The sequence below is a fragment of the Aphanomyces astaci genome (assembly GCF_000520075.1).
Source record: "Aphanomyces astaci strain APO3 unplaced genomic scaffold supercont1.1, whole genome shotgun sequence".
NCBI classification, from domain to species: domain Eukaryota; phylum Oomycota; class Saprolegniomycetes; order Saprolegniales; family Verrucalvaceae; genus Aphanomyces; species Aphanomyces astaci.
The window spans coordinates 1,809,126-1,835,284 of NW_009798264.1; the positions used below are offsets into that span (position 1 = coordinate 1,809,126).

A 26,159-nucleotide genomic window follows, 5' to 3' on the forward strand; every position below is an offset into this window, starting at 1 on the left:
AGGGATATAAGGATCTTGATATCGTATTTCGACACGGTTGTAATCTTGATAAGGCATCTTATCTTTGTCAGCTTGACGAAACACTTGGGCTTTGTTGAGCGCTGTACTAACGCGGCCCAGAAAGTGACTTCATATTTAAATGTACACTGCTCACCTAGTTTGTAGGTGAGGCTCGATGCCTCATCGTGCAGCAGGTGATGACGGTCGTCAGAGAATGGCCCAAGTCAGAACTGGCCGAGCACTGCGACGATCTGTTGCTCCTACTCACTGGCGCCATTCAAGATCCTAAAGACTTTGTTCGCGCGGCGGCCCGCGAAGCGTTGTGCGCGTTTGCCGAGACATGGTACGGTCGAGTCTACCATGTCGTTGCCTGAATGAATATGAACAGGAGCGAGGGCATGGAACAACTCGCAGAGATCCCGCCGCTGCCCCAACGACCAATGATCATCGCAGAGCACGCGTCGGCTCAGCTCACGGCGGCGCTTCTGAAGAAACAAGTGTCAGCCACGTCTGTGGCCGACCTCACGAGCGCCTTCCGCTACGACGCCAGTTGCGTTCAGCGCCGACCCCCGCCGCGAGGGAAACGAGGCTACGTCTGCGGCGACTACAGTGGCTCCTGTTGTCCCCATTGCATTGGCATCCAAGTCGGTGGTTGACGAAGACTCGTTATGCAATACAGCGCAGGCCCCGTGTTGGTCACTAGGTGCATTGGGCTAATGCCTGGCTGCGTGCGTACCCAAGGCGGTCTTTGGCTGTTGTGAAGACGATGCTCTGCTCGGTCTGTGGACTGATGCAGTGGATTTACACTTGGGCGACGTCGTACAACGTCGACACGCCAAGTCAAGGGGTGACAACCGCCTAGCTCCACGCCATGAGAGTTATTTGTCATAATACTATTTAATGCATAGTTCTTCATCGTCTGTGTGGGGCTAAATCTATATATTGTACACCTCAAGTATCAAATTGCCATGATCAAGAAAGTCATAAACTTCCAGCATTCAGCAACTTTCCAAGCAACGACAGCAAGGTCCGTCGACCACCTGCAACTCGAGTTCATGTTGTGTACATCCTTAATATATCTAAACCTCATATCTCTCTCGTCCATCGAAAGAAGGTCGTTTCTCATAAAACGTACGACTGGTAATTATATACTTCGAAGTATAGTATTATTGTATAATTACAAATATATTTTCCGAAGTAGATATCGAATATGATTCGAAGTTTGAGGTTATATACGACTGAAAGAATAAATGATGGGGTCACTTCACGACTTGAGTTGCTAGCAGCCATGGCACCCTCCGCTTCTACTAACAACCCGCTGCTTTCGGACTGGTCTGTCCGACCGTTCTCGCTGCCTCCCTTTGAGGAAATTCACGCCAGTCACTTTGAACCTGCGATCAAAGTCGGCATAGCCGAGCATTTGGCGGACCTCCAACAGATCGCGGAGAACCCTGACGCTCCGACCTTTGACAACACGATCAAGGCCCTCGACTGCGCAGGTGCTCTCAATGGTCGCATCCTCGGCGTGTTTCACAATCTGACGAGCTCAATCTGCCCGCCTGAGCTTCGATCGGTCGAGCGCAACCTCGTGGGTCCCATGGCCGACCACCATGCGGCCATCACCTCGTTTCCTGGGCTGTTCGAACGCATTAAGCACGTGCACGGCGACAAAGAAGCGGCCAAGCTGACCGGCGAGGAACTTCGCCTCGTTGAGCGCATTTACGTCGACTTCGTCCGCGCTGGTGCGCTTTTTGACAAGGAAACGCAAGACAAGTACAATGGAATCGTGAAGGAATTGGCGCAGCTCATGACCATCTTCCGGCAGAACATCACCGCCGACGAGAGCGAAGTGACTGTTCCAGTCACGGAAGACGAACTCAAGGGAAGCCCCGATTACATCGTTGAGTCGGCGCGGCAGGCAGGAGTTGACCGCAACTCGGGCACCCCAGTGGTGACCCTGGCACGATCCATGGTGGAGCCATTTCTCACGCTCTGCGCGAACGCGGACGCCCGCGAACGCGTGTGGCAGGCATGGAACTTCCGAGGAGAGTCGACACCTGACCGGGACAACAACCCGATCGCCGTGCGCATTTTGGAACTTCGCATCGCTCAAGCCAAGCTCCACGGTTTCAACACGTTCGCCGAGTATCAAACCAGCGACATGATGGCCAAGACGCCGGCGGCGGTCATGGACCTACTGGAACGCGTTTGGGTGCCGGCCAAGGAGGCGGCTCTTCGCGAACGCGACACGTTGCTAGCCTTTGCCTCATCCATCGGCGAGGCAACTCCTGTGCTCCGCCCGTCGGACTGGCGGTATTACGCCGAGAAGGTGCGGTCGGCGACGTTCGACCTCGACGACAGCGCCGTGAAGCCGTACTTCAGCCTCGACCGCATGGTGGAAGCCGTCATGGACGTCGCGTACCAGCTCTATGGCTTGGCGTTTGTGCATCGTCCGGATATCCACGCGTATCATCCCGATGTGAAAGTGTACGAAGTGCGATTTGAAAACGAGGTGGTGGCGATCTTCCTCCACGACAACTTTGCGCGTCCATTCAAGCGCGGCGGTGCATGGATGAGTCAGTTCCGTGGCCAGCACCGCAACACGCCGGACGGGTCGAACGTGATTCCTATCGTGATCAACAACAACAACTTCACCAAGGGCTACCCTGCGACCCTGCTGTCGTTCATCAACGTCAAGACGCTGTTCCACGAATTTGGCCATGGCTGCCATGGCATGCTGTCGAACGCAACGTACAAGCGACTGGGTGGCACGCAAGTGCCCAAGGACTTCGTTGAACTACCGTCGCAACTCATGGAGCACTGGATGAGCCAGCCGCAAGTTCTTGCAAAACACGCTCGGCACGTCGACACCAACGAACCGATTCCCGAGGCGCTGCTGGAAAAAGTCACCGCCGCCATGCGATTCCAGCAAGGCTTTGCCACCGTTGAACACGTGGCATGCACACTGGTTGACCAAGCGCTCCATGCGCTCGACACTGTTGATGGCCTCGACCTATTGGCGTTTGAAAAGGACATCCTGGCCAAGTTGGACATGCCCGAAGGCATCGTGCTGCGCCACCGGTTGCCTCACTTCAACCACTTGTTTGGGGGGGCGTCTTATGCGGCGGGGTACTACGTGTATCTCTGGGCCGCCGTCCTGGACGCCGACGCTTTCCAGGCGTTTGTGGAAGCGGGTGACATTTTCGACAAGGACACCGCCGATCGCGCCAAAAAGTTCATCTACTCGTCAGGCAACACCCGCGACCAGATGGAAGCGTACCGTGCGTTCCGTGGCCGAGAGCCATCCATCGACGCGTTGATGAAGAAGAAGGGGTTTGTCGTGTAGAAGAAACACACGTTTGTGAGTTGAGTTTTTGATACTATTGTATTAATAATAGTCCTATTATTCATATTAATAGTATTAAATCTGTCTATTATTCATATTAAAATATGAATAGGACTATTATTAATATACTGTAGTACTATTAAAATAGTACTACCGTACGTAGTACTAATATACTAATAGTATTATTAGTAGTACTTCAATTATCCGCTTAACTGCTTACTATCATCCGGATTGGTAATCGCTGGCAATCGGCCACTTCGTGCAACGTTGTACAGTGGCGCCCCCAATGCACCACAAGTTGATGCTTCGACGACTCAGCCAGCAGAAGCATCGCGTTGGCCGTGCCACCACGCAGATCCAGGGCATGTCATTGTCCACTGGATTGCGACAGCAGACGACAAACTTACGTCTTCCGAGCGTGCCGCGATTGCTTCAACTCCATCGGTCTTTCTCTGGATGTGGGAGCAGCGACAAGAAGCCATCATCCACTGAACGAACAGTCCGTCCACGGGTGGTGGCCGAGGACGAATATTACTTCAACGAGTTCAGGCAATTCTTGGCCCTGGAAACTCCGACGGACGACGAGGCGCGGCTAGCGAGGTGTCGACTCGACGAAGTGGTCGCCATGACCTTATCCAAAGAGATTCTTGGCATCCAAGCCACGGCATTGTCACTTGTGGCAGACAAGCTGGGCGATCATGCACTTGTGCTTCAAGTCTACCGCGCCCAGCGTGAAAAGCGCATCCAACCGTCGCCGTTGACGTTGAAAGTCGCAGTGACGTCGTGCGCTGCGATCTCTCCTGAAGACGACGTGCATGCGTGGGAGACTGCTTTGGACGTCGTGGCGCAAATGCATGAGGCAGTGCACCTCATGCCGGTGTCGGAGGAGATGTACCAGCAGGCCATCGAGGCATGTGCGAAGGCACATCAGTGGCTCGTCGCGCTGCGGTTAGTGGACGAGATGCTGCGGCACAACCGACCTCCGGCGGCCGACACGTGGCTCACGGTGGCGAAAGTGTGTTTGACGCATCGCGAAACCGAGGCCGCGCTGTCGTTGGTCGAGAAACTCCGCGACGTGGAGCTGGACGTGGATTTTGACGTGGACCACGTGCTGGAAGCCATCCTCATGGTGGGAGTATCAACCCACAACAGCGCATTCACGCTGAAGGTCCTCAACGACTTGTATAGCCATCAACGAGCTCGGAACAACCGCTTGGGCGGCAACTTGTCGTCGTGGTTTGGCCTGAAACAGTTGCACCAAGACCCGCTGGTCGTCGAAACGCTGTCCACCAATGACCTGCACGCGATCGTCGATTCGTTGGCGACCGATCGGCAGTGGCTTGCCATGGACAAGTGGCTGCCATCCCTGGGGTACCCAGACTACAAATGCCCCACAATTCAGTACGGCCACCGCGACTACTTTCCCCTGGCCAAGCACATTTACCAAAGCATCGAGGCTCCGTCGGCGCAGTTTAAGAACGCGTACTTGCTGACCTGTGGCCGTCTCGGGCGCCTCGACGAGGCCAAGGACGCCCTCCGCGCACACCCCCGTGCAGACTTCACGAGCTATTATGCCGCCATCTGTGCCTGCAACGACGACGTGAATGAGTCGGCGCAACTGTACGACCTAGCCGCCACGGCCAACGAACGATTGTACGATCACCCGCATCATCACCACACCCGTGTGGACGTGCTCAACGGATACCTCACCACACTGAGCAAGGCGAGCAAGCATAATGACGTGCTGAGGCTGGTGTCGCGTGACCTGAATGCGGACGACGCCACCAACCACCGCACCATGAGCGCCGTGTTGCTGGCCCACGTGGGCTTGGGCCACTGGAATGACGTCGTCGAGACGTTCAAATCCATCAAAACCCATGGGTTCCCGTGCTCGGGATATGTTTACGGCGGCGTGATCTTGGCGTACACGAAACTAGGCCATTTCAAGCACGCCGCCATGCTGTTTCAGCACATTCAACACAGCGACCCCGAGTACATGCACCACCCTGCGGTACGCCATAACCCATGATCACGTAAACAACTGCAATGGTGACGGAAACAACAACCATAATGATGACGGAATCATTGCTATAGGTACTGGCATCCGTCTTTTACTTGTTCCGCGTCGACGACAACGACGTGAACGCAGCCATGGCGCTGTTTCGGTCCCTCGACTTGTCGGAAGAGAAAAACGGGCGCGTCGCGTTGAACGCGGAAGGCGCGGTGCATCTGCTCCACACTTTATATGGCATGCGGTACGTACTACGAAGCTGTCCCTAGAACGAGCTCGTCAGATTTGGTGTTGTAGCAACGACGATGGCCGGAACGACGACGGCGATGGCGGCACCACCACCACGCTCGGCCTGCTGGAAGAGGTGTGGCCCAAGCTCGAGCGCTTGCCGACCCTGTTTACGAACCACAAGGGGCCACATCCGTACGTGGTGGACACGGCGCTCCTCGCGGCTGCCAAGGCCCAGGCGGTCGACATGGCCGAGGACATTGTCACATGGGCGATGGACCAGTCAATTCCGTTCTCGGCTGCCACGTACACGCACATGATGCGCGTGTACTCGCAGCCACCCATTTCCGAACTGGATCATTTCGTCGACTGGACCGCGCCGCCGGCGTTCCCGGTGCGGTTCATGTACTGGTGGGACGCCATGCAGGACAACGCAGACGTCAAGCCCAATGTTCGAACTATCACGTCGCTTTTGGCGGCCATTCGGCGACGTATTCTCACTGACGTGACGGCAAAGGACGTGCTGGACACGATGGACTCTGTGTGGGACGTGCCCCTTCGTGTCGAGCATTGCGAGATGTGCCTGCGCATCTGGGCGGCGGAACTGACCCAAGGGGAAGGCCACGTGGTGTGGACGCATGTCCTTCAGCTCGTCCAACGCATGAAGGACGAAGGAATCCTTTATCGACCAGAAACCATTGCCGCTGCCGCCGCATGTGGCCAAGCCGCCGACGGGAATCTGGTCGACAGAGAGGCGTGGCTGCACATGTTGGCGAAAGCTGCAGCGAGTGATGGGGAGAACATGGCAAGTCTGATCAAGGCGTTGCAAACGAGCACGGACGTTGTGGTTGTCCTGGAAGCTTGCGACAGGAAATTGTCAGCAAAGGTGCTTGCACATGCGCTCGAATCGTGTGGCGGTGACACGACGTCGACGAATATGCGAAGGATGTGCCTGTGGGTGCAACGACATAACATCCAGCTCGCCCTTCCAAGCACTATTACCACAGAGTTCAAGGAACGATTGGATCGATGGGGAGAGGATGTGCAGGAAGATCCGTGGCGAACGGTGTTGTTAACGGAGTCGTCGTAATCATTACGATGATGTTTGGTCATAGTGTTGCGAGGAGGGCGGCGTAATGTTGGGTTGCTTGGGGTACTACGGGGTGTGTACTTCCATCATGTCCGCCTGGAAGGTACCGTACTACCAGGGACGAGCATTACATTGTTCTGGCTCCGCCGTCCGCCACTTCTCTAGCAGGGTATACGTATGTCTCAAACCTCGGGTGAAAGAAACATGGCGATATTATTATGTCTCCATGAAACTATGCATACAAATCCCAAGACGATTGGGCTCGAATCTAAAATAAGCACACCCCTCGTTTCAAAAAAGGCCGAATAGAACTTGTATATAGTGATTACCTGTGTAAATTGATATGAAATCATTTGACTTTGTTTGAATTTAGGATGTCAGCATTCGATAACCTGTTGCAATGGATATTTTACTACGTCGCTGTTGGGGCACGAGAATGAATGTTGTTTCAAGGGGCTGCCCTCACCATCGTCTAAGTAGGATTGCCGCTGCCGCCGCGTACGTAGGCCATGGACGAAGTGGGAATTGATCGAAAGCTCGTCATCGTGGGGTGCACAGACACAGGCAAGACATCTTTAACAATCCGGTACTGCCAGAACAACTTCAACACGCCAACCGCCGCCACAATCGGCGCGTCCTTTCTTCAAAAACGGATTATGCTCGACAAGCACAAGATGACGCTTCAGATATGGGACACGGCGGGCCAAGAGCGCTTCCGCTCGATGGCACCAATGTACTACCGGAACGCTAAAGCTGCCATCCTCGTCTTCGATGTCACGAAGGAAGATACGTTTGCAAAGGTAATGTTCAACCTCAACGTTCCACGTCGTGCTCATGGTCGTTGCATGTAGGTGAAGGAGTGTCTGAACGAATTGCGAAAGCATGTGGACGACGATATCGTGTTGGCAGTCGTGGGCAACAAGTGCGACCTGGCCACGTCGTTCGACTTTGGACTGACCGAGGCATTTGCTCGAGAAATCGGCGCCACGGCGCATCGAACGAGCGCACGGAGTGGCCAAGGGGTGACGGACATGTTCGAGACGGTGTCCCGCGCACTGCTAAAGAAGCACTTGGAGAGTGAACGCCTCGCGCCGTCAGCAAACCGACCCGTGTCAACCCCCGATCCCCTACTTCGGTTGGAGCAAAAGACGACGCCACCGGCCAAGCCGAGCGGGGGGTGCTGCAAGTAAGCGATAGATGACGGCTGCCACACTTGATAGATTTTTCCGACAACGGTGGGGATCTCATCCGTGCGACCGAAGCATAGAGCGTGATGCCACCTCTAGCAGTCTAAGTCATGTCACTTGGACTGGGATTTTATATACTGTACACATATTCTAGTCTTTGTGAGCATGCACTCGCCCATGATGGATGCAGGCATGGTCTGCGACAGCGAGGGATATCACAGTCGGTATCGAGACCATATGTGTTCTTCCCCGAGTGGAAGCAGCCAAACGCCATTAACCGACAAAGAACAGGTTCTTCGCACCGGCGTATGAATCCTTTGGCTCGGCGCAATGCCAGAGTTCCTGAGTGCCCTCGAACACTCTTCGTAGACTCCATGAGCTCACATCAGTTTTTGCAGTTAACGTGATCGAGAAATTGGAGTGTTTTGATTGGCTGTATTTAAATTCCACCAATCAAAATCGAGGACCGAGGCGCCTCTCCAAGATATTTCATTCCTCGTGACCGATGGCCGACTCAGTGGACGCACATGCGGCACAGCACCCTGCGCGCAATGAAGTGCTGGTAGATGGGCTCACATTCTCCTCCACATTTGATTCGGGGAACATGCTGTCCGTGGACCGTGGACGTGACCTCGATGGAGGTGGCTGTGAATACGTCATAACGGCGGCGCCGGATGCTGCAAAACCTGACGCGCAACCCGAAGCTCCCCTGACGTCCACGTCATGGTTCCACTTTTCTATCGCGGGTGCATCCGCAGGTCAAGTGGTATCGCTTCAAGTGGTCAATCTCATCAAGCACTCGTCGCTGTACGACCAGGACATGCGGCCGGTGACGCGGTCGTTGCCATCACAAAAGAAGTGGGAGCGCCGTAAGAAGCTATCTACCCTCAGTTCCATATCATCATCATTGCACCTCCCTTTGACGTAGTGCGTCAAGGTGTCACCTACCAAGTGCAGAAGGATGGAGAATTCTCCATCAGGTTTACACACACCGTGGTCAAGGCAGGCGAGACTCAATTCTTTGCCTTTTGCTACCCATATTCGTACACAGACTTGCAGCGGATGCTTCGTCGATTGGATTCCGAGTTCAGCCAAGACCCTCAAGATGGCAAGCAGCAGCCGATGCCAGTCGTTCGAAGTCGGTTACGATCGCAGCCCATTTACTACCACCGAGAAACGTTGGCTCACTCGTTGGACGGTCGCAAGGTGGACCTGCTGACCATTTCGTCATTGGACAAGTCAGTTTCCCCATTTATCATGATCATCGTCGTTTACTACATTGAGCCTGCCAAGAAGAAAACCACAACGTCGTTCCTATCTTGTGTCGTTGGTACGTAGCATCTTGGACGAGCGCGAGGACGCGCTGCCGGGTTTATTCCCAGACCATCCAGCCATGCCGCGCCCCCGCCACTTTCAAAACAAGCGCGTGGTGTTTGTGACCGCGCGCGTGCACCCTGCAGAAACCCCCGCGAGCTTTGTGCTCGAGGGGGTGCTATCGTTTTTGCTCAAGGACGACCCCCGCGCACACAAGTTGCTCAAAGAATGTGTGTTCAAGATCATCCCCATGCTCAACCCCGACGGTACTTGTTGATATGCTGGCGTTTGAGCATCACGACAACATGAAACAACTTGCCAGGGGTGGCGCGAGGGCACTACCGCCACGACTCGCTCGGAGCCAACTTGAATCGGCACTATATTCGACCAACGCTCGCGGCTCACCCGACCATCTTTGCGACCAAGGCCGCCGTCTTGGCCACGGTATAACCCCCCCCCCCGATTGTCAGCGATACACCTTAACAGTGTATCTTTAAATTGGACTAGTGTCACACCCACAGCAAACTGGCGCTGCACGTCGACTTGCATGCGCACGCCGCCAAGCGAGGCTGCTTCATCTACGGCAACAGATACGACACGATGCCCGAACAGGCGGCCAGCCAGGTGTACCCCAAGCTCGTGGGGCTGAATTCAGTGCACTTTGAGTACGACCAGTGCAACTTTTCAGAGCTAAACATGCACTTGGTCGAAAAGCGTGACGCGGGGTGCGTCAGCTTCTCTTTTCCAACGTGACTGTGAATGCGGCGTAGGTTGTCCAAAGAAGGGTCGGCGCGCGTGGCGCTTCACCGAGAAACGGCGGCCATGTGCCCGCCCGTGTACTTCTATACGCTCGAATGCAACTACAACATGGGTCGTCAAGCGTGCTCAATCCCGCACAGTGGAAGTGGCCTCATGTCTACTGGTATTATATATATTGAGACTATTGGACTTGGGTATATTCATGTACATATCTGTGTGTTTCTAGCGCCGTTGAGTCCTGAAGTTGCGCGGAAATCGTACGTGCCCAAGTATACGACCGCGTCGTGGGAAGACGTGGGCAAGGGCATGATGGTGGCGGTCCTGGACTGGCTGGGAACGAACGAATGGTCTCGGATTCCGCACTCGCCCTTCCGCACCATGGCGGGCTTGGTGCAGGACATTCGGCATCACGTCGCGCCATCGTTTGACTTGAAAGGTTTTGCAAAGGACAAAGCTCCACCGCATGTGTCCATTGTTGCTACCAAACCCCCCTTGACCACTCTCAAAAACGAAGATCGAAAGCTCTCCAAAAGCGACAAACACGAAATGAAGCGATTTGGGTACGTTGGGCTGCCCCCCACGACGACCCCCAAGAAGGACAGGACTCGTTCGACCTCCAACAGCAACAACGGGGGCGGGTCGGCGCCCCCAACTGCAGCATTGCGTAGCCTGTCCAAGCCACCAATCCTGCGATCGTCCCCGAACAACAACAACAGTAACCATTCGATTTAACTTAATTCCTTCGCAATCATGATTCACAAAGCACAACTGTGGGGTCACATTGAGGTTGCCCTTTGCGCATGATGGCCGGCTGTTCGTGCGCGTTTCCTACGCACGTGAAGAATGGATGGTTGGTAGGACTTGTGTTTTGATATTCGTTGAATACAGTACTGTACCATGTGTCGAAATCCGTCGCGGCGCTTGCAACCAGTTGGTCTTTGGTCTTTTTTAAATAAGTCAGTTCTGCTTGGGCATCCGTGAGCCGGTCGAACGCTGTCCGGTACGTCTAGCACTCCAACTTAGCCACGGCCGATTAGTAGTTCTAGTACCTTCTTGGCATCCTTGAGTTGCCCCAGTAGCTCCCGCTGGTCGTCGTCACTGGACGTGCTTAGTGCTTTGGACAACGCGTCAATGTCACTACGGCATGACATTAGTGACCACACACTACAGGTGATCATCACGAAGGTTGGGGTACCTTTTGGCCAAGTTCACGTCGGTGGCGCATTGCACGGCCTGTTTCTTGGCCTTTCGAAAGTTCTGTTTGGCTTGTTCCAATTGCGCCGCCAAATGCTGTTTGAACTCGTCCAACAACGCGGCGTCGTCGTTGGTTCGTTCTGGCTCGTCGTCTGTTCGCGTCGATGGTTGAATGTCGGAAGGTTGTTGGTGTAGCAGTGCGTTGTCATTGGAGTCGTCTTCCTTGTGGTCGAGGGATGTTACTGGGGACTCGACGATCGTTGGTTGTGCTGGAGGCATCCCGTCGACCTCTGGCCCCGCCGCCGCTTTGTGCTCCAGAGCCACTTGGCGAAACAGCTGAAACAGCGTCTGGACTTGCACGACATTCACCACGGGAAGAAGACCTTGACTGCCGTCGCCAGCCACAAAGCGCTCGATCGCCGCTTTCATTTCCGCCATCTGCTCTGGGGACATGGCATCGTACACGACACGGCTCCGTCCGGCGAGAGTGTCGTGGAGGGCCAGCTCCCCCTTGAGGCGTTTGATTTCGTCCGTGAGCTTTTTGGCCTGGATGTGCTGCTCTTGGCTCACGTTCACGACCGCGGACGTCTTGACTCGCATCATGCGCGTGGCAAATTTGAGGGTCGCAAGGGTTTGGTCATTCTGCGACTCGTCCGGCCACACACATGCAATCAGAAGCGTACGGCAGTTTCCGCCCAGCGAATCCTTCCTATCATGATGTAGTGGAGCTTAAAGAATGGAGTCACGATTCGACAACCAGCAGAAATACGGACAAGATGTTTGTCAGCGTGGTTTGGCGGTACGGAATGTGCTCGCGCTTGTGGTCGCCGAGGGCAATCACGACTTGCTCGAGAAAGGTCAGCGATTTGTTGATGTGCATCGTTTCTTTGAGCATGGTCCCTGTCACCAGCGTCTTCTTCATGCGCTCCGAGCCCTACGTACAATCCTCCAGTCTTCACATTGACACAAAACAAAGGCAAGAATCAAATATCAAGGGACCTACAGCCAAGTCGACCAAGTTGAGTTTGCTCTCGACGACGGGACTCGTGGTGTCGTGGCAACTCCGTTTTTCAATGTGCACACTGAAAATACAGTGCGACCTAAGCACATCCTCAGCAGATGAACGATATAGTATTGTAGCTTCGTCGTGTTTGAGGGGCTGTATACCGAGTGGATGCACTGTTAAGGCAATGTTCTGCGATGGTGCGGTTGGTGTCGCCTTGGAAGAGAAAGTCCAGGGCTGCCCCTTCGTTGTCCACGATGGGTTTTGCCAGTCCCTTGACGAACGTTTGACCTAACCCCTGTTGTGAGTGGACCGTGAGGCGACGAGAACACGGCCCCACCTTTGTCATTGTCTTGCACGACGAGGTCCTTGTGGTTGGTATCGTGCTCGGAAAAGTCCAACAAGTCGTACAGTTGCTCGTTGTAGATCTCAACGTACGACACGCGGACGCTATACGTGTGCTCGCTGTCGTTTTGGATTGCTTGAAATACACTTGCGATGGAGCGCGCGCAGATGCCACGGTCCGAGAAGCTGGTCTTGCCGCCAGACATGGTAAAGGTCTTCCCAGCGCCGGTTTGCCCGTATGCCATGACTGTTCCGTTGTACCCGTGGAGGACACTCTCGGACGCTTCCGCCGCCACGCGCTGATACACTTGCTCTTGGGTCACTTGGCTGCCGAGGACATCGTCAAAGTGAAAGCACGTGCCGTTGCCATTCAGTTGGTTTAACACACTAATTGTCTATCCAGGCGCCATTGATATGACCATCATGGAGCATGCAAGTACACGTACCTTTTCTTGTTCGTTGACTTGGATGCCTGCATGATCTTTCGAGGCTGACCGCACGCGGATGCACACCTTGACCCGCTTGTGCATCGGTGCTGTCACCTCGAAAGGTTGCGATTTTGAAACGCTTCAAGTAAACTCGGGTTTTGATTGGCCATTAGAATCGGCCGTGTTTATTGGTTGATTGGGCCTCATATTCAATAATGCAAGCAGCACCACTCTGGCGCGGCGGCGGCAGCTTCGCCCGCCAAAGCCAACGGCTGTCGTCGTCCTCTCGGGCATTTTCTCAATCCGCAGATAGTCTAGCGACCACGAAGCTCAAGCGGCGAAGTCTCGTGGACGTGGTATGGCGTCAACACCTCGTCACGATCACGTCATGTCAACTTGATGATGTAGCACGTCGACAGTTTGGACGACCACGGAAACGGCGTCGGGCGGGACATCACGTCCAATGCACTGTGTACTGTCGTTGGCGCTATTCCAGGCCAAAGATGGAAAGGACGAGTGGTCAATGACCGGTATGCAGTTCAGTACCTCCCTCGGATTCCGCATTTCCTTAACTTCCGTGACCTGTTAGGTGCACACCTGCTCGTGTTGTTGGCATGGAGCTGTTGACACAAAGCGATCGATACGTGGAGCCATTGTGCCCTTACTTTAAAGACTGTGGGGGGTGCAAGACGCAGCATGTTCCGTACGCCGATCAAGTCGCCGCCAAGTACGCGTCAGTGCAACGGCTGCTCCATCCCATCGAGTCGGCTTCTGCCGATCATGCCACACACACGTTTCATTACCGCAACAAAACGGAGTTTACTGTGAGCGCGGGTCGATGGCTGACCCAGCACGATGCCCCAGACTCGAACCACAGCCACCCGTTCACGATCGGGTTCTTTCCAAAGTCCTCTGGCAGCTCTCGGAAATGGGATGGCCGCGTCGTGGCCATCAACGCTTGCGTCCTCCAACACGACGTGGCCAATCGCATTCTGCAGAGCTTGCTCGCCGTCGCAGAGCGCTTGGACGTCGTCGCATACGACTTTCTTGGACACACGGGGGACCTTCGCAACGTTGTGGTGCGGGTCGGCACGTTAAAAGACAGCTCCAAGCAGGTCATGGTAGGCCTCAGCACTGCCACCCTCTCGTCCGACGTCGGGCCCCAGCTGGCGTCCGCGCTGCTCGCTGCGTTGCCGCCCGCGGACGCCGCATCGATCGCGTCCATTGTGCAGTTTGTCGATCCCGAAATGCAACGCCGACATCATCATCGGCACCACGAGTCGCTGCGGGTGCTGCATGGCCACTCGTACATCCACGACACGATCCTAGACTCGACCTTTCGCCTGTCGTTGCACTCGTTTTTCCAGCCCAATACGGCCATGGCGTCCGTCTTGTACGCCCACTTGGTGGCATTTGTAGCGTCCTACTCGCCGACTTCTCCCCCCGTGGTGTGGGACTTGTTCTGCGGAGTCGGCTCCATCGGCATCTGCCTCGCACCCCACGCCAAGCACGTCGTGGGCATCGAAATCGTTCCGGACGCGGTCGTCGACGCCGCCCAGAACGCCGCCGACAATGGCGTAACGCACAAAACGACCTTTGTATGTGCCGACGTACTCAAAGCCGAGAACGAGGCGGTACTGACGGCGCTGCCTCATCCGGACATTGTCGTCGTGGACCCGCCGCGCCCCGGCCTCTCCAAGCCGCTGATCGCGTACCTCTGCGACGTCGTCCAGCCTGGCGCCATCGTGTACGTGTCGTGCAACCCCTCGACTCAAGCGCGGGACCTCCAGCTCATGCTCGCGACGTACGCTGTCGTGGGGTCGCAGCCCGTGGATATGCTGCCGCACACGCCTCACGTGGAAAACATCGTGTACCTCGAGCGACGCCATACAAACTGACGAGTAGCACAACCATTTAAAAGATGTGCCTAAGGCCAGTGTACTACCATCTCGTCGTCCTCGAGCGTACTAGTATACTTTGTATAAGCTAGACTGCACTCGATATAATAATATTCGTCCAAAGTAGATATTACAATGTGGACCACGACGACTACACAACTGTACTTATCGAGTATGTCTGTGCTGTTACGACGAGCACGACACGAGCAATGGCGGGGCGTTGGGGTCCGAAGGCTGGCTGTAGATGGCGGCGTCGCACTCATTTGCGCCGTCGAAAGGGTGTGTGAGGAGGTGGAGGATGTGGGTCACGGTAGCCAAGTCCCCGGCAGACGCTGCGTCGATGGCTTTCTGGGCCACATGATTGCGCAAAATGAACTTGGGGTTGGTCGCATTCATGGCCTGTCGGCGCGCCACGTCAGCGTCGGCGTCCGTGCCATACTTGGCCAGATGCTTTTGGTACTGGTCGAGCCACAACTGCCATCGGTTTTCTTGTGTCTGTTTGAATCCTTGGGGTGTCAAGTCGGACGCAACGAACGCCTCGTAGTCGGCCACTTGTTTGGTCAACGTGTCCAAGGTCTAGCACGAACGAGTCGTTTATAGAGTCCCATCCCAGCGAAAATATGCATCGTATATGCATGCATTTACCTCTTGGTTGAAGCCGTATCGTCGGGCGACATGGGGCTGCGTTGCGAGAAGGTCCTTCAGGTGCGCCAACTGCGCGGGCGACACGGGTGGCTGCGCAGCCTCTTGCGCTTGGGCTAGCGAATGCGATACCTCCACCAGGGTCTGCAGCACCCCGTCGGTGGACGCGCCGTCCACCGCGGACACACCAGACAAAGCTCGAAACACACAGGTAAAGTCGGCGTGGGTGTCGGTCAACGTGGCCCAAAACGACGCAACGAGGGCCGCGTTGGTGTCAGGGTCGTGACGTGGCAGCCCCAGCTTTCGTTCCACGAGGGTGGTGAATTCCGATTGGTATGTCGCGTCAAACGTGGCATCCACCAGCGCGTGCAAGTCGGCGAGAACGGTGTCGTTAAACAGCAACGTCCATTGGTTCACAAGCATGTGGCAGTTCCACTTGCAAATCTACCCAACACATGGTCAAGAGCGTCATCCCAAGCAACCACCAAGTGACAAGTCATCACACCTCGGGCTGGTTGTCGTAGGCGTATCGACCGGAATTGTCAGACGTGTTGCAAATATGACCTGCGTCGAAGTACTCCATGAACCCAAACGGTCCATAGTCCAGTGTGTCGCCCACGATGCTCATGTTGTCAGTGTTAAGCACGCCATGGCAAAAGCCGACTGATTGCCACCTGGAAAGAGTGATAGATCTCACAGGATTGGTCATGCATGCTGAAGTACTTGGCCACTAGGGCGGCCGTGCGCTGCGTGAGAGCGTGCAGGAATCGATGGGTCGACCCTTCCAAGTCATCGTCTTGGCCGTGGATGTCGTAGTATTCCCGTTGGACAAACGTCAGCATGGCTCGAAGTGTGGACCGTTGGACGTCCTGTAGAGTCATCATTCGGTATGGAGTACTACTTGGTACTCAATGATATATTAGGTACGTACCAACGGCAAGGTCGCACTTGGACCTGCGCGGCCAGTGGTGGCGTCGATGGGTTTAAACAGTTCAAACGACCCAAATCGCACAAATGTCTGGGCAATTCGAAGCACCGTCGCACAGGGTTCTATACGAAAACATATCGGCTGTAAGCTATTGTGCTTTCGAGTGAAATTTCGTGTTGTGGCGTGGTAATTTAAATCGATTTGATTGGCTACTTCAGATGAGCTCAAAATTATTAGCCAATCAAAACCTTCTCAATGAAATTCAACAACCAATCAGATCGATTGTGGATCGGTTTGGTCGGCGCGATTCGATTGCACCCAAATTTGTACTATCAAATCGACAATATAGCGATATGGTACATATTAGGTACCATGCTGGGCATTTCCGTCGTAAAACACGTCGCGCAAGACGGTTTCGGTGGATGACACGGCAACCCCTACAACATGGAAACATACATCGTTTGCATGGCGTATGCAATTAGGTACTACCGCCCGCGCGTGTGGTTGGGATGCTCAATGCATGCATGTGTTCACTGGCGAGGAATTCCCGAAGCGTCGAGCGGAGCACCTACATATCATGATAGGTCGTTTCGTCGTGAGGGAGATGACTCGTACTTTGCGTCCATCGGCGGTGCGGGAGAACGCGGTGAGACCCGCGCCTTTTAATTGCGCCTCCCACTTGCCCGTGCCACCCAACAAGATGGCCGCGCCATCTCCGAGTTGTCCAGAGAAATGGCCAAACTGGTGCCCAGCGTAACAGTGCGCCAACCCTTCGATCGGCCCCGTTCCAGCGATTAAGTTCGTCAACGCCTTCTTCGCGTCGTCAGACAACGTCGCATTGTCATTGGGGGCAGGATCTTGAATCAATCGCAACGCTGTGGGAGATGTGACGACGAGTTTCGGCTGTGGAAGCGGTGTCGTGACGGCCTTTGTGAATGATGCGCCACGCACGTTCTCGCGCGCAACTCGGACATTCTCAGGCGGGTGCAGCTCCACATGGAAGCCGCTTCCTTCTCGCGCTGCGGTTTTTTCCATGCTCAGATGGATATTCAGCAAGGGCTCACTGATCGTCGTCATGTTGCGCAAGGTTCGTTGCATGAACTGGGGTCGCATGTGCCAAGTTGAATTCCTCAGAGTTCCTTGCAATCAAAACCCGCACTTTATCGAACCTACGAACTGCCGCTGTTGGATTGGCTGAAAACGAGCCAATCACCGACAGTCCGAAGCCCGTCAAAACGTTATCCGGAGGGCCTGGACAGCTTCATTTTGATTGGCTTAACCTCCAAGTATCGATTTGATTGGTCCTTGAAATGGTGGGTGAGCTGGTCGGTGGTGTGCCAGCATTCAGTGAATCCCTCGTCCAGCATCACCATGAGCCACCAGCAAACCGTCGAACCCGTGCACAACCACAGCCACGACCATGACCATGACCACAGCCACGAGCATAACCATGAGCATGACCACCACGAAGACAAGGTCGTGTTGAACCGCGCCGAATCCAAGGCCCGCAAGGCCATGCAAAAGTTGGGCTTGAAGCAGATCCCTGGCATCATCCGTGCCACGATCAAGAAGAACCAAGGCGTGTTGTTCGTGATCAGCAAGCCCGATGTGTTCAAGAGCTCGGCCAGCGAAACCTACGTCATCTTCGGCGAAGCCAAGATCGAAGACGCCAACTCGCAACCCCAAGTGCCTCAATTCGAGCAAGAAGACGATGCCCCTGCCGCCGAAACCAAGGCGGTCGCTGACGCCGCGGACGATGACGATGCCGAAGTGGATGAATCCGGCGTGGACCCCAAGGACGTCCAATTGGTGATGACGCAATCCAACGTGTCCCGCGCCAAGGCGGTCGCTGCGTTGAAGAACAACGAGAACGACGTCGTGAACGCCATCATGGAATTGACCATGTAAATGGGGTTGAGGTTTAATAGTCAATAGAAAAAACGATGTTTTGGTTGGGACACTTGGTTTCGATGGTTCCAATTTTGGCTTGCTAAATAACTTTACATATAAAACAACTACACGACGGTGCTGCTGAGACGTCCGTCGCCCCCATTCAAGTACGCTTGGCAAGTCGCCGTGGCTTGGAATAACTTGGTGAATTCCTGGCTTTCGAGACGGAACCATTGCTTGAAGCTTGGCGCTTTTTGAAACGACTGCAAAATCACTCGATACACTTCTTGCAATGCCACCTCGAGCGCCGCCGACGCAGGTCCGCCACTTGTAGTAGTCACGGCATCGACAACATATCGCCGCAGCCGTGGCTGCATGTACACTGCCGAGGATCGGTTCGAAGCCAGCTGAAATTTGCATTTACTCGACAGGTTTACTTGCAGGACACTGATGCACGTTGCACAGTCGGACGACGACTGGACGGTGGACAACCGGTACGTGCATTCCCGCCACATATCCATCGAGATGCCGGCGACGAACGGCGCCATCGGGCGATGCTTTTGTTTGGCTTTCGTGTAGTCTTGGATAAGGTCTGCAAACATGGACGTGCACGACATGGGCAGGGCGGGAAGCATCGGGAACGGCCATCGAAACGGACGCATCAAATGCGTGAGCACAAACAACACTTCTTGGACGACAGACGTGGACGAGTGGACAACAATCAACGGGATTTCCAGCAACATGGACGACAGCACTTTCATCAACACCTACATATATATTACAAGGACTTATATGAGATGATATGTACGAACTCTGGTTGGAGTCTAAGGTGTGTGTACCTTTGGCCCAAGATATAGCAGCACGCGCTCGACTTGGGCCGAAGTCACAGCCTGGTTCTGGAACGGCACTCCAGCGATGCCTTGATGCAGCGACAACGCATTCGATGCTGGAAACGTGAACACATCCACTGGGGTTGATGTGTTTATGGTGGTGGAGTGCGCGACAACAGAAATACAGTCGCGCTCCTAGAGTGACCTTTAGTTTTTAGTCTATCGGACGGATACATGTAGTACGTACATGCAAGACCACGCCAAACGAGTCGGTCGTGCCGAGGGTGGTGGGGAGGTGCAGTGCAGTCGAGTGCGACAGGAGACGAATGTCAAATATCAACTTCAAGCTGGCGAGGCGAAACGCCGACGGCGTGACACGGCCGCTCTTGAACTTGCGGTCCGTGACGCGATGGCAGTACCATATGCCCCACAGCGCATCCGAGTCAGCGGCGTACATGTTGGACGACCACTGCACCATGTGCTGCTTGCGGTACTCCTGGTTGCACGCTCGCCAAAAGTCGACGCCGTCCGGTTCCACTTCGAGCTCGCCGTCGTCCCAGTCGTCAGGATTAGGTGCCGTGGATGGGTCGGCGTCGTTTGTGGCGGGGGCGGATTGAGATCGGCTCCGGGCATCTCCGGTCGCAGCAGACGAGACCCCCCTTGACTTGTTGGGCCCAACGTATGCAAACGGGGACAGAGGCAGCGGCGTGCCGTGATCGGCGCACGTGAACGAGTCAGGGCGACGAAAGAAAGAGAAGGACACGATGTCCGAGATGGACGACAACGACAACTGCTTCTGGTGTTGGGGCTGACGGCCCACTCGAACGTGGACGGGCCGTGCAGGAACTGGCTGGGGATTACTGTCGTCCGATGCTGGGGTTTCAGGCTGGGCCGAATACCAATACGTGCACTGGTTCAGACAATGGTAGGCACTTTCCAAGTCTCTCCACGAGAACAAAGCAGGGACGTCAACCCCATCCAACTGAGTGATCGTCGCCCCAACATGCAACAGAGTGCCAACTACCGCTTCTAGTTGCATTAACACACTTGGGGGAAACGGCAGCAATGGCACCACGTGGATGGAATCATGCGAGCCGCGGACTTGGCGCAAGAAGATCGCGAACAGCAGTCGTAAGGCTTCGTCGGTGGTGGCCACGAGCTCATGCGTGTCGTGGTCAGGGTTGCACTTGGCCCACCAGCACTGCAGCTGCGCAGTGTATACGAGTGCAGTGAGCATTTTCATAGGCACGGCCGATTCGGCAGCCAGATCCAGCGCTTGTCTTGCCAACGCCATGGCTTGATGCAAGCTCGACACGTCGGACGTGTGCTTTTCGAGTACGAGCATGTCCAATCGGACAAGGGTGAGCACCACCTTGGCTTGCCGCACCGGGTCATTCAGCGTCCCGTACAAGTCGAACGCTTTCCAGCACAACAACGTACACGCGTCTGTGTACGACCGAATGTTCCAGTGGTCATCCATGGCACTGTGAAACGAGTCTTGCTCGCTCTTGGTCGAAAGCAGCAGCCCCAACGACGGTTCCTGGGCAGTGAACCCCCATCGCCCGCTCATTGTCCGCTGCAGAGGGGCGAACTCCCCATCCTGCAGCTGCTTGTGATGCAGCTGCAGCAGGCACCGGCTGCCTAACGCATCGACGTCTGCACGCTGCCGGACACTTAGTCCTTTTGACGCGGCCACGGCGAGCCACAATGCACAACGATGATATTGACCCTTGTAAAAGTAGCATCGAGCACGGCACTTCAGGTATCGGAACGTCGCCATGACTTCCCACGCATGTTTGGACTCTAGGACGGTCGTCGTCGCGGTGTTGTTGTTGTCCATGGCCTAAACAAACTCATTTTTGAATAATGCGCTTCAGTACCAAGCTCACAAAATGTGGACGACTGTACAATGTCGTGCTCGATCGTCCGCAGCATGGAAATGCACAGCTCCAACTGCCTCAACTTGAGCGCGTCTTCCGCCACGAGCATCGTGAGGTGGATGCGCCGGCCCCGAGGCAGTTTGAACTTTGGCTCGTACGACAGAACGTGCTGCAGCACATGCAGCGCTTCCTGGCCTCGTCCGCTGGCCTTGTACACATCGCGAAGACACAAATGCAGCTGAATGTCGTGCAGAAACCACGCGTCGTACCCGTTGGCGTGAAATTTGTAGTGGAACAACCGGCGGGCAGGCGCAGCGCTCTTGGTGTACGCCGGCGGCAGCACCGCGAGGGGGTCTCGCAGCGCCATCAACGCGTCTTGCAATCGATGCGCCGCGAGCCGAAACTGACTTTGCTGCAACAGGATCGAATTGATCTACTCCAGTATGAAGTGTCCACAACGAGCGTTAATATGTATATAGTAAGTAGTACATAGCCTCACCATCTGCGTAATGTACACAAACTCGTTGCAGTTTTCGTGTTCCTTGGTCCACTGCAAGACTCGGTCGTGGTATTGCAATGCTCGGTCCAAATCACCTTGATGAAGGCACAGCCCACAACACACGCGGTCGAGCTTTTCGTATCCCCGGCGATTCAAGTATTGAAAACTGTACAATTGTTGGGCAGCTTCGTACGAGGCAATGGCAAACCGGTACTTGTTGTTGTGGGCGAGGACGGCGCCCTAAGTCGAAGTCTGTTAGCATCGATAGGGCGAGCATGCATCAAGAGGGTACTACCAGGGTTTCAAGCACGTGGCGCCCCACGTGTCCAAACAATCCTTGGCGCTGACTTTCGCCCTTTGGAAACGACAGCGGGAACCCGATGTCTAGGAGTCGCAAAGCTTCCATGGCCAACGACTCGCACAACGGCCACATTTCTGTGTGTCCGAGCATCATGCGACTGAGCACGTGCGCGCACTTGGCCTTGACCAGCACGTCGTGGGGCATGGCTAGCTTGACATAACTCGCCTCTAGACTCTCCATTCGAAGCATGCAGTTGTCCGGATGAAACAGCTCGTCCAGTGCATCCTGGGGCTCGCTGTCGTGACTGTGGCGCGACGACATCTGGTCGTCATGAAATATAGGCGGAATGCTTTCGTCTGTGATAGGACTGAGGCGGTCGACCAAGTTTTGAACGTCGCACAACACGAGGACCTGGACCGACGTCGCCCGGGTGCTTGTGCTCAGCAGCCCCATGTCCGCCCCCGAGAGGTTGCCCGCATGCTGCTTGACGTCGTCGTCGTTCAGCGCCGTGTACAGCGCGAGGTACCGTCGCAGCAAGTCTTGTCCAGACGGATACGGCGTGGCAAACACCACTGGCTCCACAACAACTTCGAGGGGACGCTGCCACACATACTGGTGCGACTGAAAGTACGCCCAATGGTGGCTCACGTAGCGGCACTCGACAAGGGTCATCGCATGCCGCCACGCTGGAAACAGTTGATGGCACTTGGACACCACGTTTGCAAACAACGACTCGCCCTGCGGAGGATGACAGATTTCGATCGCCACCTGCGCGATCTCCACACTCCGTCCACCCCACAGATTGTGCCACTCGTCGTCTTCTGTGGGTTTACCATGAACAGCACTTGTATCCTGCAGTTGGTACCAACGTGGTTCATCGAGCTGATTGGCAAACGCTTGAAGGAGAACCTTCGCCTCGGGAACGTGATTTCGTCGCACAAAATAGACCAACAGTTGGCTAAATCGGTGCAACGTGTCTGGGGCTAGCCCCGGGAGCACGTCGTCTGGACATACGTGGCTCCACTGCTTCTCAAGACCCATCGCAGCTTGCTCCTTTGGTTTCACGATGTGTTGAAGCCACTCCTCAAGCTGTTTGTTCGCATACAGCGGAAACCCATCTAGTTCGAGCGTCAGCAGAGTCGTTGCGGGGGGGTACACGACGCCGCTGCTCGGACGGCGGTGCGTAGCTTCAAAGCAATGCTTGGCATTCTCGATAAGCTTGTACGTATCCGGTAAGGTATAGGCCCGACCCACACCTGCTCCTGTGTCGCCTCCGCCGACACCACACGCGTCTGGACCGTCAGTTGTGGCCAGCAAAGCGCGAAAGAACGAATTGCTCTCCTCCCTTTGAGCGTCGTCTGCTGCCGTTCCGATGAGCTCCATGTCCCAGTCTTCGTCTTCTTCCTCATCATTGCCATCGTCGTGCTCGTCGTCGCCGTCCTTTTCATCCACGACGGCGAGATCCACTTCGAGGTGGGATAACGACGGATACATCGGCAGCGGCCGCAGGGAAAACTCCTCGGACCAGTCCTCAACGTCCGACGTCGTTCGGTTCACGAGAGGCCGGGTATCCATGCGTCGTCGGTGGTACAGCACGTCGTCGATTCCACCACCGTTCTACGGTCAAAATTCAAAATAGAAACATTCGCGCGCTGGGAAACGGCGGCGCCGTCGTGTGATCTTTGGGGCTGCGATGACCACATACAAATTTCAAGTATATATCCCCGTGGCGAAAATTTCAAACGGCAAGCGTTTCATTTCCACTTGAAACGGCACATTGCCCCATGATATTGCTGTCCCACGATGACAACAACATTCGAATCAACCCCTCGTCTGGTGGTGTAGCGGAGGCGAACTGGCATGATGGAAAGGATGGCTTGGGACTAGCTACTACTGGTAGAGACATGGGACGCACGGAAGATGTGGCAACACATTTATTCGAGTAAATAGCTATGTTATCACACAACCAGCTGCTGCTTTCGACGGTGGGTCTCCAACTTAGTCCGAAGCGTTCTTGGCGAACAAGGCCTTGGATTGGGCCTTGCGCTTGGGGTCGTTCTTGGTGGACTTGATGTTGCGCTTCTCGGCGACGATGGCGGCCTTGCGTTCCTTGCGCAAAGCTTCGGCGCGCAATTCCGTGCGGCGAGCGACCAACGTGTAAGGGTTGAGCTTGACCATGGCACCCAAGTTCTTGAGCGGGTTCTTCTTCTGGTGGCGGCGGTGGCCCTTGTAGATGCCGGCGCGGACGACGGATTGGATTTCGTCACTGTTGATCAGGCGGCCCAAGTTGGCGTTGGTGATCACGTGGCGAGGGAGCGAGTAGTCGGACTTCTCGGCCGACTTCTTAGCGTACGTGCCGTAGATGGAGTCGAGCTTTTCGAAGGCGGACTTGGTCCACACGATGAAACGGCCGACGTGTCCACCAGGGGCCAACGTCAACAAGTTGAGGCGTTCGACGTTGATCAATTCCACACCGGGGATGTTGCGGAAGGCCTTCTCGATGCCGTTGGCGTTCGAGTACACGAAGAGGGGACCCTTGCGGAGAGTGTAGCGACGGTTGCGGCCCTTGCCCTTACCGGTACGCAACTTCTTGGAGGCCTTGACCTTCTCGACATCGGCGGCGGCACCGATCTTGGCGAGGATCTTGACGGCGGCAGAAGTCTTTTGGGTGGATTCCACAGAGTCGTCCAACACCAAGGGGATTTCTTGCACGGTTTCGATGCGATGACCACGGGCCAACACCAACGAAGGCACGGCGGACGCAGCCAACGCGGAAGCAACGGCGAAACGGCGTTGGTTCACGTTGATCTTGCGGTGCCACTTGCGCCAGATGCGGGTAGGGGCGAACATGCGACCCGAACGACACATGTTACCGAACGCACCTTGGCCGGCGCGTTGGGTACCACCACCCGAGATACGGGGGATACGGGCCACAGCGCGACCGGTACCCCACGATTCGGCAGAGTGTTCGTGGCCGGCCTTCTTCCACACACCGTACGCTTGGCGGTTGTTCTTGTTGATGTTGGTGTGCACGAAGGTGACGACATCAGGGCGGATGGGCGCGGTCAAGACAGCGGGGAGGGCGACTTGGGACACAACCTTGACGGAGTCATCACCGACGGAGAGGACAGACACAACGGGGCGAGCAGCAGCCATGATGAAAAAACGCTGGTTCTAAGACGGACGAAATTTCGAGTGACGGTGGTCCGGTAACTATCCAGACGCTAAACGAATGGTGGCGACGAGGATCCACTGGTGATTGGATGAAAATAGCCAATTGGAGAATGAAACATATTGGCCAATCAGTGTACGACTGCATACGCTGAGTATCATGTTTCACAGGGACAACGATTAATGAAACGATTCTAGTATTGTCGATTTGATACAAATTTGGGGAGGGGATGCAATCGAATCGCGCCAACCAAACTGATCCAGAATCGATCTGATTGGTTAAGTTTAATTGAGGAGGTTTTGATTGGTTAACAATTTTGAGCTCTTCTGAAGTAGCCAATCAAATCGATTGAAATTCCTACGAGAAACCACGCCACAACACGAAATTTCACTCGAAAGCACAATATTGTGAATTCGCTATAAACTTCCGAAATTCGCGTGGTTGGTCTGATATCAATATTCAATCATGCTGGAGTTCTGATTGGTTGAATATACTTGTCCTTTCTGTAAGAGCCAATCAAATACACTCAAATTGGATTAGCCAATAGCGTCGATTCGTGATTCGATTCGACAGGGTTGGGAAATTTGTACCGAAACCACAATATATGAAAGTACTCACTTTCGAGCCATCGCTACATTAGACAACGAAGCAGCAGCGTATTACTCCTCGCAACGAGTGGATGGTCTCCACTACAATGCTGCTGCTGTTGTGATCCACAGCAGTGAATTAAAATGTGATTGCATCTTTTTACGCTGACTAATTAAATTCATGTAATTTTTTATTACGTATTGCGATATGCATGCAATTATATTTTTGATCAAATTATTTTGAATATTAATTTAAACGAATACAAATATCAAGGTTTTTAGAAGGAGTGACCATAAAGCTCAAAACATTTAATTTCGATACAACTCTGAAATGTAGGCCAATCATGCTCAATGATACGTAAAAATAATGGTGGCGTTTTATATTCTCTTGTGGTGCTATCAGCATTAAAATAATCGTTCTCGAGCTACTGGGATTTGAAGTCATGGCCAAAACTTGACCAAAAACAGTTTCAATAATTGATGCATTACCTTAGGCGCGTTTCTGTTCTATGAAATACTATTATTAGAAAATACAATATTCTGACCCAAAATGACATTTTGGGGTTAAATCTGATGAATATTGAAACATGTCTTGCTTGACTGTGAAAGTGTTTTTTAAGGGTGCAT

General features: G+C 54.5%; 11 protein-coding genes across 14 annotated transcripts; 7 read left to right on the forward strand and 4 right to left on the reverse strand.

Moving 5' to 3' along the window:
* Positions 1-197: 197 nt before the first annotated feature.
* On the forward strand, positions 198-862 carry H257_00639 (hypothetical protein; the record flags this gene model as incomplete). The annotated part of the gene is made up of 3 exons (XM_009823408.1): positions 198-343; positions 389-644; positions 704-862. 3 exons carry the CDS (start codon positions 198-200, stop codon positions 860-862), a joined length of 561 nt encoding a protein of 186 aa, XP_009821710.1.
* A 374-nt stretch (positions 863-1,236) lies between these two features.
* Positions 1,237-3,412, forward strand: H257_00640 (hypothetical protein). The gene has a single exon (XM_009823409.1). It carries the CDS (start codon positions 1,289-1,291, stop codon positions 3,344-3,346), a length of 2,058 nt encoding a protein of 685 aa, XP_009821711.1. The 5' UTR covers positions 1,237-1,288; the 3' UTR covers positions 3,347-3,412.
* A 129-nt stretch (positions 3,413-3,541) lies between these two features.
* Positions 3,542-6,828, forward strand: H257_00641 (hypothetical protein). The gene is made up of 3 exons (XM_009823410.1): positions 3,542-5,357; positions 5,441-5,601; positions 5,655-6,828. Exons 1-3 carry the CDS (start codon positions 3,633-3,635, stop codon positions 6,673-6,675), a joined length of 2,907 nt encoding a protein of 968 aa, XP_009821712.1. The 5' UTR covers positions 3,542-3,632; the 3' UTR covers positions 6,676-6,828.
* A 283-nt stretch (positions 6,829-7,111) lies between these two features.
* H257_00642 (hypothetical protein) lies at positions 7,112-8,015 on the forward strand. Its single transcript, XM_009823411.1, has 2 exons — positions 7,112-7,475; positions 7,527-8,015. Exons 1-2 carry the CDS (start codon positions 7,185-7,187, stop codon positions 7,863-7,865), a joined length of 630 nt encoding a protein of 209 aa, XP_009821713.1. The 5' UTR covers positions 7,112-7,184; the 3' UTR covers positions 7,866-8,015.
* A 349-nt stretch (positions 8,016-8,364) lies between these two features.
* Positions 8,365-10,842, forward strand: H257_00643. 2 transcript variants are annotated; one of them, XM_009823412.1, is made up of 7 exons: positions 8,365-8,731; positions 8,791-9,100; positions 9,201-9,442; positions 9,499-9,620; positions 9,684-9,901; positions 9,947-10,098; positions 10,162-10,842. In XM_009823412.1, the coding sequence occupies exons 1-7, from the start codon at positions 8,368-8,370 to the stop codon at positions 10,665-10,667; spliced, it is 1,914 nt and encodes a 637-aa protein (XP_009821714.1). In that variant the 5' UTR covers positions 8,365-8,367; the 3' UTR covers positions 10,668-10,842. The 2 variants fall into 2 exon arrangements, with proteins under 2 accessions (XP_009821714.1, XP_009821715.1); XM_009823413.1 differs by lacking the exon at positions 8,365-8,731 and having other exon boundaries at positions 8,770-9,100.
* H257_00644 (hypothetical protein) lies at positions 10,712-13,007 on the reverse strand (the record flags this gene model as incomplete). Its single annotated transcript, XM_009823414.1, has 9 exons — positions 10,712-10,763; positions 10,832-10,941; positions 10,985-11,072; positions 11,131-11,838; positions 11,903-12,063; positions 12,133-12,229; positions 12,297-12,423; positions 12,473-12,872; positions 12,924-13,007. 9 exons carry the CDS (start codon positions 13,005-13,007, stop codon positions 10,712-10,714), a joined length of 1,827 nt encoding a protein of 608 aa, XP_009821716.1.
* A 113-nt stretch (positions 13,008-13,120) lies between these two features.
* Positions 13,121-14,920, forward strand: H257_00645 (23S rRNA (uracil-5-)-methyltransferase RumA; the record flags this gene model as incomplete). The annotated part of the gene is made up of 3 exons (XM_009823415.1): positions 13,121-13,261; positions 13,314-13,435; positions 13,495-14,920. 3 exons carry the CDS (start codon positions 13,121-13,123, stop codon positions 14,801-14,803), a joined length of 1,572 nt encoding a protein of 523 aa, XP_009821717.1. The 3' UTR covers positions 14,804-14,920.
* H257_00646 lies at positions 14,827-17,512 on the reverse strand. Of its 2 annotated transcripts, XM_009823416.1 has the most exons (8): positions 16,989-17,512; positions 16,863-16,941; positions 16,745-16,810; positions 16,377-16,495; positions 16,169-16,314; positions 15,951-16,119; positions 15,449-15,889; positions 14,827-15,379 (listed from the first exon to the last, which is right to left on the reverse strand). In XM_009823416.1, exons 1-8 carry the CDS (start codon positions 17,484-17,486, stop codon positions 14,990-14,992), a joined length of 1,908 nt encoding a protein of 635 aa, XP_009821718.1. In that variant the 5' UTR covers positions 17,487-17,512; the 3' UTR covers positions 14,827-14,989. The 2 variants fall into 2 exon arrangements, with proteins under 2 accessions (XP_009821718.1, XP_009821719.1); XM_009823417.1 differs by lacking the exon at positions 14,827-15,379 and having other exon boundaries at positions 15,393-15,889.
* A 208-nt stretch (positions 17,513-17,720) lies between these two features.
* H257_00647 (hypothetical protein) lies at positions 17,721-18,333 on the forward strand. The gene has a single exon (XM_009823418.1). The coding sequence runs from the start codon at positions 17,745-17,747 to the stop codon at positions 18,279-18,281; it is 537 nt and encodes a 178-aa protein (XP_009821720.1). The 5' UTR covers positions 17,721-17,744; the 3' UTR covers positions 18,282-18,333.
* On the reverse strand, positions 18,311-23,465 carry H257_00648. 2 transcript variants are annotated; one of them, XM_009823419.1, is made up of 6 exons: positions 21,768-23,465; positions 21,473-21,712; positions 21,002-21,406; positions 19,341-20,936; positions 19,103-19,288; positions 18,311-19,030 (listed from the first exon to the last, which is right to left on the reverse strand). In XM_009823419.1, the coding sequence occupies exons 1-6, from the start codon at positions 23,346-23,348 to the stop codon at positions 18,389-18,391; spliced, it is 4,650 nt and encodes a 1,549-aa protein (XP_009821721.1). In that variant the 5' UTR covers positions 23,349-23,465; the 3' UTR covers positions 18,311-18,388. The 2 variants fall into 2 exon arrangements, with proteins under 2 accessions (XP_009821721.1, XP_009821722.1); XM_009823420.1 differs by lacking the exon at positions 18,311-19,030 and having other exon boundaries at positions 19,063-19,288.
* A 227-nt stretch (positions 23,466-23,692) lies between these two features.
* On the reverse strand, positions 23,693-24,993 carry H257_00649 (hypothetical protein). The gene has a single exon (XM_009823421.1). The coding sequence runs from the start codon at positions 24,927-24,929 to the stop codon at positions 23,772-23,774; it is 1,158 nt and encodes a 385-aa protein (XP_009821723.1). The 5' UTR covers positions 24,930-24,993; the 3' UTR covers positions 23,693-23,771.
* Between the last annotated feature and the right edge of the window lie 1,166 nt (positions 24,994-26,159).

Bases quoted from the DNA above. Each gene is read 5' to 3' on its own strand.
- H257_00643 (XM_009823412.1), top strand. From the start codon at position 8,368: ATGGCCGACTCAGTGGACGCACATGCGGCACAGCACCCTGCGCGCAAT. The intron at 8,732-8,790 runs GTAAGAAGCTAT...CCTTTGACGTAG, and splicing joins ACAAAAGAAGTGGGAGCGCC to TGCGTCAAGGTGTCACCTAC. The intron at 9,101-9,200 runs GTCAGTTTCCCC...GTTGGTACGTAG, and splicing joins ACCATTTCGTCATTGGACAA to CATCTTGGACGAGCGCGAGG.
- H257_00642 (XM_009823411.1), top strand. From the start codon at position 7,185: ATGGACGAAGTGGGAATTGATCGAAAGCTCGTCATCGTGGGGTGCACA. The intron at 7,476-7,526 runs GTAATGTTCAAC...CGTTGCATGTAG, and splicing joins AGGAAGATACGTTTGCAAAG to GTGAAGGAGTGTCTGAACGA.
- H257_00646 (XM_009823416.1), bottom strand. From the start codon at position 17,486: ATGCGACCCCAGTTCATGCAACGAACCTTGCGCAACATGACGACGATC. The intron at 16,496-16,744 runs GTACCTAATATG...GTTTTCGTATAG, and splicing joins CGACGGAAATGCCCAGCATG to AACCCTGTGCGACGGTGCTT. The intron at 15,890-15,950 runs GTGTGATGACTT...TGTGTTGGGTAG, and splicing joins CCTACGACAACCAGCCCGAG to ATTTGCAAGTGGAACTGCCA.
- H257_00649 (XM_009823421.1), bottom strand. From the start codon at position 24,929: ATGGCTGCTGCTCGCCCCGTTGTGTCTGTCCTCTCCGTCGGTGATGAC.
- H257_00640 (XM_009823409.1), top strand. From the start codon at position 1,289: ATGGCACCCTCCGCTTCTACTAACAACCCGCTGCTTTCGGACTGGTCT.
- H257_00648 (XM_009823419.1), bottom strand. From the start codon at position 23,348: ATGGATACCCGGCCTCTCGTGAACCGAACGACGTCGGACGTTGAGGAC. The intron at 19,289-19,340 runs GTACGTACTACA...AGGTCACTCTAG, and splicing joins CGTTTGGCGTGGTCTTGCAT to GAGCGCGACTGTATTTCTGT. The intron at 19,031-19,102 runs GTACACACACCT...ATATATATGTAG, and splicing joins TGCTATATCTTGGGCCAAAG to GTGTTGATGAAAGTGCTGTC.
- H257_00641 (XM_009823410.1), top strand. From the start codon at position 3,633: ATGCACCACAAGTTGATGCTTCGACGACTCAGCCAGCAGAAGCATCGC. The intron at 5,358-5,440 runs GTACGCCATAAC...TCATTGCTATAG, and splicing joins AGTACATGCACCACCCTGCG to GTACTGGCATCCGTCTTTTA. The intron at 5,602-5,654 runs GTACGTACTACG...TTGGTGTTGTAG, and splicing joins CACACTTTATATGGCATGCG to CAACGACGATGGCCGGAACG.
- H257_00647 (XM_009823418.1), top strand. From the start codon at position 17,745: ATGAGCCACCAGCAAACCGTCGAACCCGTGCACAACCACAGCCACGAC.